General features: G+C 37.5%; 1 protein-coding gene across 3 annotated transcripts; it reads left to right on the top strand.

The window, feature by feature from the left end:
* Window positions 1-103: 103 nt before the first annotated feature.
* LOC135468412 (peroxisomal leader peptide-processing protease-like) lies at window positions 104-8,821 on the top strand. 3 transcript variants are annotated; one of them, XM_064746659.1, is made up of 10 exons: window positions 104-252; window positions 1,714-2,639; window positions 3,364-3,542; window positions 4,029-4,163; window positions 4,931-5,089; window positions 6,040-6,161; window positions 6,558-6,646; window positions 7,040-7,134; window positions 7,572-7,655; window positions 7,994-8,821. In XM_064746659.1, the coding sequence occupies exons 2-10, from the start codon at window positions 1,753-1,755 to the stop codon at window positions 8,026-8,028; spliced, it is 1,785 nt and encodes a 594-aa protein (XP_064602729.1). In that variant the 5' UTR covers window positions 104-252; window positions 1,714-1,752; the 3' UTR covers window positions 8,029-8,821. The 3 variants fall into 3 exon arrangements, with proteins under 3 accessions (XP_064602729.1, XP_064602730.1, XP_064602731.1); XM_064746660.1 differs by having other exon boundaries at window positions 104-263; XM_064746661.1 differs by lacking the exon at window positions 104-252 and adding an exon at window positions 386-536.
* Window positions 8,822-11,242: the final 2,421 nt, after the last annotated feature.

Genomic DNA, 11,242 nt, shown 5'->3' with positions numbered 1-11,242 from the left:
CGGGGTTTACATTTAGCGCGGAATGGGCAGGTTTGAACTTTGACATAGTGATGTCATTGGTCTACTTTATTGAAATTTCCTGCTTCACGGCTGACGTGAAGGCTGCACTAGGGCTTGTATACTGAAAGTGGTACCTTCCATACATCTACGCAATTTCTTCATGGATAAAAGTCATTAGTTCGTTGTATTTTGGACACTTTGGATGGTATAATAGAGTACACAACCATTGATGACGTCAGTTGCCTGATTTCTGTAAGTGACAGGTATACAAGCCATATTTAGTTGAGGTCATACAAGTTGAACAAAAGCGGGGGATTTGTGGTTTGGTGGAGTGAAGCGGACCTGATTTTAATATTGACTGTCGCTGTAGGAAGTAAATTGTGATAGGGGCGTGTTAATAGCGCAGAGAAGTCCCCCGATGAAACTCAGCAACAAACACCTCAAAGCGCGCACTGTTCAAGCACTCAAGCGGTGCACATGTTCTTATGACGCAAGCGAACTGAAAGAGTGAAGAAATTTTAGCCACTTTACCCAAGGTATATAGCCATTTAGCAAAAAGAAGCGACTTCAAAATGTTACTACCTGGTACCACTGCAAATATAGACGGGGGGAAACCCATGAACTGTTTGAATAATGGGGTTTAAGGAGGGACTGATTTGTGTCTCCGCCAAACCGGTTTTGTCATTCATTTGTATGCATACCCACGCTCATGAATATGCATCCATCCATGCCTGTCAGCAACAGAAAGTGGGCGGAGCTGTCGAATGTAAACATTGAGAATGCGAGTGACAAGTGCGTTGAAAGTGTCTGTGTGGAATGGATTGGGGGAAACTAATGTCGGTTGTATCTGTTAAAAGACGAATAAGTAGATGTGTCAAAATATCACAGATGACTGTTATGGAAAAACTTGAATGCATTCGTTGTACTGTAGGTTATAAAGAACTGTCTTTTCTTTTTTGTATCATTAAAAGCGTGTTCAGTGGACTAGTAATACCTCATCCACTCTCATCCCAAATTTCCGACCATTTGACATTTGAAACTTGAAACTTGAAACTTTTTAAAGAATTATGAGGCATTCATACATTCTTTAACTTTGTAGTCTCGCGTAATAAATATTTATCAAATAGTTTCAGGTCGAGGAAGTTGACTGTCGATAAAACGTTTACAATATTAGCCGGGAATATAAATCATAGCAATTGGGTGTTCATTGTCTGAGTTCAAATCCAACAGTTTTACCTTCACCTTTTTTAAAAAAAAAAAAAAAACGTTCATTACATATACAGTTGAAATAAATTTATGCTACCTCCCCCTATTTTCATTACTTATGTAAAGGTCATGTAGGTTAGTCAAGACTTATTTGTACATGCATGTAAGTACATATGCATATAAGTACATATGTGTAAGTACATGTATGTACATGTTTAATTTCATTCTGTCATATTGGCCACGTGTGGGAAGGTCTGTCCGCAGCCTGCAGATGGTTGTGGGTTTCCCCTGGGCTTTGTCCAGTTTCCACCCATCATAATGCTGGCTGACATTGTATAAGTGAAATATTCTTGAGTATGGCGTAAAACACCAATGAAATAAATGAAACTTCTATCAAATTAATAAATAAACACTCTGACATATTGTTGAGTATGGTGTTAAACAGCAGTTAAATAAATGCATTACCCTCAGATACTTAATTGTTCTTGTTCTGTTGACTTGTTGCAGGTGATTCTTGATTAAGATGACAAGATCTTGTATATAGCCATGAGGAATATAGCCATGAGGAATATAACAGAGCAGATCAAGTGTGAGAGGCCTTGCTTGGTGAGAGTAAAGCTGAACAACCAAGAAAAGACTCTAGATTTTGGCACAAAACCAGACACCATGGAGAACAGTGTTAGTGGCATTATAGTTGATGAATCCCAGGGATTTGTTGTCACTCATGGGTCTTTGATAGCCCCGTTTCTAAGTCACCATTCTAGAATACTTTCTGGGTTGAGGAAATATAACCATTTTATCACCTGTGATGAACAGATCTCAGTTGATGTCTTAGTTCAAGAAAGTGAAAAAGTACAGTCATTTGATATAAACTCTCAACCCACGTCAAAAAGGCCCAAGTCCTATTTCACAGAACTTCTGAATTGCAGTGTAAACAAGGGCTGTCATGGAAGGTCTCTGCAACAGTTCAGAGGGAGGCTTATTTCTGTCTTTAAGTGTAAAAAATTTGAGGATGCATTGCAGCATCTGATGCCTGTGGAAGCCGGCTGGAAATTCAATGAAAACTACCAAAAACAATCTGATGTTAATGACACACCAACCAACCAATCACATATTGCCCTGAACGATGAAGTTGCCCAATCATTGGTGGCATTATTGCCATGTTTTGTTCTGATTGGTTTGGAGATGCCTGTCAGATGTGATGATGAACCATTATGTTTGCCACATTTCCAACAGTGCAGAATAGGTGACATGTCTGAGGTGGTTGCCACACCTTTTGGAGGTTTGAGTCCAGAAGTGTTCATGAATTCATACAGTAAAGGTGTCATTAGCAATGTGTCAGGGGGCAGTGGTGTTCTCATGCTGACAGATGCAAGATGTATTCCAGGGAGTGAAGGTGGTGCCCTCTATGTCAGAGACGCAAATGGCATCAGGTAATTGACAAATTGTATTTTCACTTTTTTCTGTGGAGTAACCATCTGCACCCAAAAAAGGCAGAAATGAAGTAAGTTCTTGCTTCTTTGGTTATATTTCTTAGTAGATGATGTTATATTTGCAATACCATATTCTAAATCAGTGGAGCTTACCTGAGGCAAAAATTGAACAAGATCTCACCAAATGCTCATCTGGTTTTGTTGACAGTCAGATCTACTTTCTATTCATTTGAAGCATATATATATCGCTGTGGCTGAGTGGTTTAGCAAGCCAGCATGGTGCAATGACCCTGGAGCCTCCCACCAATGCAGTCGCTGTGAGTTCAAGTCCAGCTCATGCTGGCTTCCTCTGTGGCTGTACACGGGAAGATTTGGCAACAACCTGCGGATGGCTGTGGGTTTCCCCTGGGCTCTGCCTGGTTTCCCTCCACCATAATGCTGGCCACCATCTAATAAGTGAAATATTCTTGAGTACGGCATAAAACACCAATCTAATAAATGAATAAGTATATATATCAGGTCATGCATTTGTCAAGCCTGGGTGGTAAGCTTTAACCCTACACTTAAAGCGGTAAAATGCAAAGTTCTCTGTTTTTTGTTTTGTTCTTTCATCATAGTAAAGTGCAAACTATTTACTTAGTTTGGTTTACTCTTTGGTTTTAAAAGCAAGGAATGTATTTCACATTTACTGCAGAATTGTTCTGTTATCTTCATATTTTTCTAGGTGTTTGCAAGGGATCATAGTGTCACCGTTATGCTGGAAAAACAATGAATGGATTGGTCTGGCTCTGGCCTGCTCTCTTAGAGAGATTCTGTATGACATGGCGGATGTTCTCTCGTCAGCATCTAGATCACTTCCAATCAAGCCTGGATTAAAAACAAGGATAGATTCATCACAGCTAGGCAGGACTGGGAGCATTGCTTGTCGTTTGCTTGGAGTATTCTAATTTTCACTGGAATTACTACTTTAAAATAAATATGTGTTTTGATTTTTTTCTTGATGCTTTGTATTTGATAATTTGATGATTTCCTCATGTTTGCAACTTCTATAGTGAGTCAGATTGTCTCATCGATAGTGAGTCAGATTATCTCATCTATAGTGAGTCAGATTGTCTCATGTATAGTGAGTCAAATTGTCTCATTTATATTGAGTTTGATGATTTTTTACATTGCTAGAAACAACGTTAGTTATGCCAGGGCATTTTTGTGGCCACTTTTGACATAAGCACTCTTAATGTATTGTAATAATTTCTTGTACTTAATGTTGTTTTTTTAATAATGTACTTTCGGAAGATATTATTAAAGCACCTAGTCCTGAACAGATGATTTAATTTGGTATACTTTATGTAAATTTAATGGGCATTTGCCATTTTCTACCCCTCTCCACAGGTGCTAGCCCAGAAAGTATGTCAGTGGTATTAGTCAGGAGTGGATCTACCTGGGGTTCTGGTGTGCTGATTGACCATCAGCTGGGACTACTGCTTACTTGTAGTCATGTGGTCAAGTGGGGAACTAAGCCTGCAGGTAAGACAGGCTGCTTACCACAGGAAAGCGTTGTTACAGAATGTTTCCACTTCCAATTTTTGCACATGTTAAAACTGCTTTTGTAAGGTTCAAAAATACCTTCAGTAGCAATGTTGTGTGTGGAAACCTTAGGCAAAGAATTCAAAGAAAATGTCCAGTGTTTGCTTACCCCTAAGACTTAAACTTTTACACTTTGAAGTTGCATTGTTATATTGAGGGATGTTGTACTTTAAGAGTAAAAATTGAACAGTTGAAGGTATACACCACCACTAAGATAGGTCGCTAAGAAGATGTGTATAAAGTAAAGGTAGGTAATCCGTTATCCTCCTAAAATATCTAAAAATATTTGGATGTAAATTTTGTGTGATTATTAATCATTTATGGCCTGAAATTTCACACTGGAGTTAGTAGATGATGTTAGTGTGATTTGTATGCTGACGATGTTAAAATTTGGTTAGAATTGAAAGATTAACTGTGAAGATGGGTCGAGTGCGGACTAAGGGGAGATAATCCTATCATGGTTTCGGTATTAAAGTTTCTTGTAGATATCACCCCTAGTGTACATCAGTTGTGTGCATCTGATTTCTTGTGATAAGTTACTTACTCAATGATCTTGCAATATCAATATATAAACGTACTGGTTTTGACTGTGGTTGCGAGAAAATAATATGAATTATTCTCATGAAATACAGGTTAATAAACTGTATTTGTAAATAAAGAAAAAATTATTACGTGTAGCTAAAAAGAATGCAAAATTTGTTTCACAGTTTTGGTTAAGTTTCCAGTCAGAAGAAGATGGTTCACAGCAGATATTCTGTACTGCACTCCAGCAGGTCAGCAGTTTGACATCGCCGTGCTGCAGACCAGAGACCCTGTACCAGAAGGGACAAGGGTACAGCCTTTATCAGCTCAAGCAATCAAGGAAGGTGAGTTCATATCATCGACGACAACTCCATTCAGATTATAAGCTGATGCTGATATTGGTATTGGTACTTAGATTCAAAATGGTTCTCATTTAGAGACATTCATAAGACAGTGCAGTGCTCTTGAGAGCTGATCTTTGGAGAACAGTGAGAACAGAGATACAACCTGTTGACTTTTTGGGACCATCTGTGTGTGTGTTTATTTGACATCCTTGCTAGTGGTCAAACTAAGCAGTGCTTTTTTTAATACACTGCAATGAATGATGCAGGCAAGGTGTCCAAACAGTGGCCATTGGTTGGCGTCTTTAAGTTAGATTATTTATCATCTACCTAATAAAAGGTGGTAGTCTCCCAGGCCCTCTAGCTATTTGTTTTTCCACCCATAGACCTTTATAAGAAACCAGAGAAAAAGGTGTCTCAAGTTTCAAGAAACCTTACTCAAATCAAAATCCTGATGATTTTTTCTTTCTTTTATATAAAGGCTGTTTGATATTGCACATTCGAGATGGAAGAAAGTGAATTGAATGTGACAATCAAATAAGTAGATTGCAAGTAACTAAGTAACTACAAAAATAACTGAATTTTCATATTAACAGCAGTTGTAAAAGTTGTCCAAGACACAACAGTGATCATATGTAATGTCTTGGGTTTATTCTGGGGGCCTCTGTGGCCAAGTGGTTAGTCTGCCAGTTCAGCCCAATGACATCTGAACCTCTCTCCAATGAAGCTGCTGTGAGTTCAAGTCCAACACATGCTGATTTCCTCTCCAGCCATAAGTGGGAAGGTCTGCAGCAACCTGTGGATGGTTGTGGGTTTTCCTCGGGCCCTGTTCAGTTTCCTCAGGCCTAACAAATAGCTAAGTAAATGATTAATTCTGAATATATCTCCTGCATCTGGCTGAGTGGATAGGCTTGGATATGCTCGTCCTGAATCGGTGTGTCTCTAATCTACAGGTCTGGATGTTCAGGTCACAGGTCATGCCCTTTTTGATGAAGACAGATGTTTAACTCCATCAGTGACATCAGGGGTCATCTCCAAGATTACCAAGTTCAGTGAGATACCTGTATTAATTCAGGTGGGTCATTTATTTCTTCTTTTGTTTTTTTCTCTTTCCCTTTTGTTTTTAGCATCCTGGACTTAAGAATGTAAGTGAAAGGTATGCAAAGCTATAGCTTCTTTCTAGCTTCCAATATGAATGGGTTTCCTCTCACCATAATGTTGGCCACTGTCTTATAAGTGAAATGTTCTCGAGAACGGGTTAAAACACCAATGAAATAAATAAATAAAAAAAATCCAATCTGAATGCACACTGTCAGAATGTTCCCAGAATTCCACTAAAGTTTTACCAGCCTTTATATTCTAAATGTGGACTGTGGGCTAGATGATCATTCTACCCTAACTTTCTACTGTGATGCCTTCCCTTGCTGCAACTTACATACTTATTGTTAAACTAGTATATATACGTGTGCAGACAACGTGTGCAGTCCATGCTGGAGCGAGTGGTGGTGTGGTCACTGACCAGGTGGGTCATCTACTGGCCATTGTTGTGTGTAATGCCAAGTAAGTATTCCTGATAGTTTTCAGGATACTACATTGTATAATGTCATTTCGTATATAAATCATTAAAGATCGTGCTTGCTGGACTTACAAAGAAACTTTTGGTTAGATCTTTAAATTAGTTCACAGTTCGTACGTGACTTGATCTGATTAAATTCTAATTACATACATATCAAGAAATGACTGCATTATGCTTTACTATTTTAAAAATTCCCACAAATCTGGGAATGCGGAATATTTTGGTTAATTATAATACAAAATAACCTTAGTCAGCATAATTTTGATATGTTCTGTATCCTTTTTTTTCAGTAAATAAGTTTTTTTTTTTCTAAAATAAAGTATATCAGATCACCTTTGTGTGTGTTGATTAAATATTGTGCCTGTGTATTTTGACAGAGATATATCCACTGGAGCATGTTACCCCCATGTCAATCTCTGTGTGCCAATTAACACTATCTGGCCAGTCATAGACAGTTATAGGAAATCCAAAGGTTTGTTAAATATGTTGTTCAACATTCTGTTCATCAGCAAAATTTTAAACTTAACTGATTACAGGGTGAGAAGTTTTTGTAAATGCAGAACAGCTTTTCCTTGCTATCATCTCCTACTGCTTTACTGATATTTTCTTCATCTCTGTAGTTTTAGGCAGGTGCTTAGTATTTGGTGGAAGTGTAGCGTGATTTGGTAAAACGTAATGTGGCTGGCACTATGAATATACATGTCTTGTCAGGTCGTGGGATTCCCGCGGAATCTCGTGAAGTCCCTTCCGTACATACACGGAAGTCAGGTCGTGGGATTCCCGCGGTCTTTGTCTGGCTTGCTACAAGAAGATATTAACCCCTTGAAGACCGACGTTGTAAAAGTGAAACATTCTTGATGGCGTACAACACCAATCAAAAAAATAATCCCTTGATAAATTCAATTACAGACAAGGAAGTGTTAAAAGCTCTCCATATCAGTAATCAATATGTACAGAAATTATGGAATCTTGGGATGATGGATAACAGCAGAGGTTTGTAAAAATTCATGTTATGCTTGTGATTTAAATTTAAAGTGAAATGTGTGGGTTTTTTTTTTTTTAGTAACATCTGTATAGAAATTGATATTACTAGTTCATTTTTATGTTCACTCTTTTCAGATTTGTTACCAGCCTTTTTGTTTTAAGCATAATTTTGATAACTTTTTAGTTTGAGCACCAACAGTTTATTGTTCAACGATTTTTTTGTGCCTGGTAAAAATGACTGGTAAAGTACTGTACTACAAGTTAAAGAACAGGAATAATGAAGTTAGCTGTGTTTTTTCTATGTCCTTTATGTCCCAGCATCGGTAAATCTTTCTATATATCCACAGGTGAGAAACCTACAATGATAACCAGCAAACTGTGAAGATGGGAAAAGCTGAAGAATTTTGTACCACAGTAATAACTGCGATAACAGTGTGTTATACAAGAAAAGGATGAGTTGTACATGGATGTGTTAATGGCTGCCATTGTTTTATCACTTAACACTCAAAATCCATGTGACACAGCTGTATGTGTTGAAGATATATAATTTGTATCTAGGCTGACTACAGTTACAGTCCAGTAATTTTTGTTCTACTGTGTAATTTTGATCTTTTATGGAGTGCTAAAGTAGGCTGAAAATGTGTTCTTATTTTGTGATAGCTGATGATGCTTAAACTTTTCTCTTATGTATTAGAATTGTTGAAGATTTAGGGTTTGAAATTAAGTTGAGGTACATTCACATTCATTTTGGCTCAATCATTGATGTTTAACACATTTACATTTTTTTGTGTTTCAGTCGCTTCACATAAATTCTTTTTTATTACTTGGAGATGTACTGATTTAGAGAAGCAATATTTAACACCGTTAAATGTTACATGTCATTACAAGAGCAAAATTAGCATGATGCAGAATGTGGTAACATCTGTCAAGTCAACGAGAGATTGGTATGCTTATACAGCAATAATAAGTTTGGCACGGTTGATGCTTTTATTTACTCTTCATAGCTTGAGCTGATCATTTGAAATGAAAATTGATATTCTGAGCTAAGCGTTAAATTTTCCATCTTAAATTGATTGCTAGATTCACATATATTTTGAATATCATTTTAATAGTTTTTGTGACTTGTTTTACCCAAGTCATTTGTCCTGATAAATAAAATTATGCTTTATGAAAGAGATGTGTTGTAGGATTTTTTTTTTTTCCAGTGAAATATTTTCAGTAAAATCTGAATCAATCTTGACAAAATTCAAGTAAAGAATTGCAAGATACCTCACAAAATGTGTGATTTTAAATGAATTACCTCAATCAAAACAGGGAGCAGAATGTGGCTCTGCGGGAAGATCGCAACTCTAGCCGTGAGACTAAAGAGGTATAGGATTAATCCTGTCTTGGATATTGAATTATAATTTTCCCAGCCCTCATTACTCAAGGTGACAGCATGCAATCACATGTTCTTATAGATTGGCCGGTTTTCACCAGTATTACATTTGCTGGAATGCCACTTGTCTTCCACTAATATGGTGTGCAAGTCTGTACATCACATGTAATAAAGATGTTTAGCAACTTGCCTGTTGTCGATGGTTTACTCCAGGCACTCTAGCTTCCTCTACCCACAGAACTGACTTCAAGCATAGAAGTGAAGAATTCTTGAACACGACGTTTAACAAAAATCAAATGAAAATAAAAAAAAATATCTGCAACCAGAGGAAGTGGATGTGATGGAAACGTAGTAGGTTAAATATTCAAATCCAGAAGCTGGCTTCAGACTGTGGCTCTGTGCGGCAAATTTAGTCAACTTTTTACTGTGGCAAAGTTGGTCAACTATTCACTGTGTCGTATCTAAACAAATATACACTGTGGCAAATTTGGACTATTACCCACGAGCCATATGTATGAAGGTCTGTCAGCAACCTGTGGATTGTCGTGGGTTTCCCCCGGGGCTCTGCCTAGTTTCCTCCCACTGTAATGCTGGCTGCTGTCGTATAAGTGAGATATTCTTGAGTACGGCGCAAAACACCAATCAAATAAATAGCACTAGACAGTGCTTGGTCTCTGCCAATAATACCCCAGCCCATGTCTTATATGAGGAATTTTCCCAAGTGCACCCTAAAAGACCAATCAATATATAAATGAATGAATAAATGAAGGATTGTGACTTCATGCTGCTTTTACAATATTGCAGTCATGTCATGAGAAGAACATGTTTAAACCAGGGGACAGTAAATAGTTCTCGATGGTGAAAAAAATCACAGTTAAAAAAAAAAAAAACAGGATTTTTCTTAGTTGCTAGGGGCCCCAGTGTATGTACAGTGGTTTTGGCGGATAATAACAGCCGTTTGTTCAGTCTTGACCTTGGTGATGACCACTTATGCCACAGGTCAGAACATAATTGCATGTAAATCTGTCACACCTGAGTAAGTTTACCCCTAGCAATCTGGTTTCCTACCCCTATAACACTAACCTCCATAAAGTGAAAAATTCCTGAGTTACACAACAATCAATCAATTAATAAATTCATACCCCATGAACTCAAGGAAAAAATTAGCATTTTTGATAGTTATGGACCATAACCCTGTAAGTGCATCAGATGATCTGAGAGAACAGGCTTTGGAGCCCTTACAGGCAAAGATGCAAAGCAGCATTGAAGATTAAAACTTTAATTGATGAAAGTTTCTCTAACCTTGAGTCATTGTCCAGGAGCCTATGTGTGGAAATAGGACCTATTGGTGAGGACCGATCTCGTGAACATGCAGAGTTGTGGACTGTGACACCTCTCTTGTGATTTGCAACTCACCTATGAACGACAAATATCCTGTATAAATGTCATTTATCCTATGAATGGCAACTGTCCCATGAATGACAACTCTTCTATGAATGACAACTCTCCTATGAATGACAACTCTTCTATGAATGACAACTCTACTTTGAGCAATGAATCTGTCACGATAACTCCTAGAAATATGCCCCGCTGTTCCCATGGAAACGGAAACACCCAAAATTACAGCTTTCACATGACTTAAAAAAGTGAATGAATGTTTTTTTTTTTCTTTCATATTTTGTCCCTGTAGACGTTTCATACAATATTGTTTCGGTTAATTGAAATAAGCATCTCCTTGTCAGTGATATATACATATCAATTTAAACTTTTTTTTTATCTAGTGAGAGCTAACATTCCAATGGACATGATTAAAAGGATATTATTGATTTGTGGACCTTCATCAAAGGTGCTATGATTGAATATCGAAGGAGATGTTGATTACTTTTTCAATTCCACTGCAACACTTTCGTTGCCCAATTTCCATGCATACGCTCTGATTTAGTTTCGATTCGAATGCTTTTGAAATTTGTTCTATATGTTTTGTTTCACATGCGACGGAGTTGGTATATACAAAACAATGAAATAAGTGTTGCAGCTGTTACAATCCCCAAAAAGCGTTTGGACAGAATATTTTATTATGTGGAATTCTTATTATAGACCACATTAAAGTGTTCTCCGTGAAAGCCAATGTTTATTCAGAAACCTCTTGATCAAAGAACCGCCATGTTTATTTGTTTGAGTTGTGACACAAGCAAGTTGATCGTGCACGAGTTGAAAT

Source organism: Liolophura sinensis, chromosome 6 (genome assembly GCF_032854445.1).
Source record: "Liolophura sinensis isolate JHLJ2023 chromosome 6, CUHK_Ljap_v2, whole genome shotgun sequence".
In the NCBI taxonomy this organism is placed as follows: Eukaryota; Metazoa; Mollusca; class Polyplacophora; order Chitonida; family Chitonidae; genus Liolophura; species Liolophura sinensis.
The sequence above is the reverse complement of the archived record's forward strand: the minus strand, read 5'-3'. Positions and strand labels throughout refer to the sequence as shown.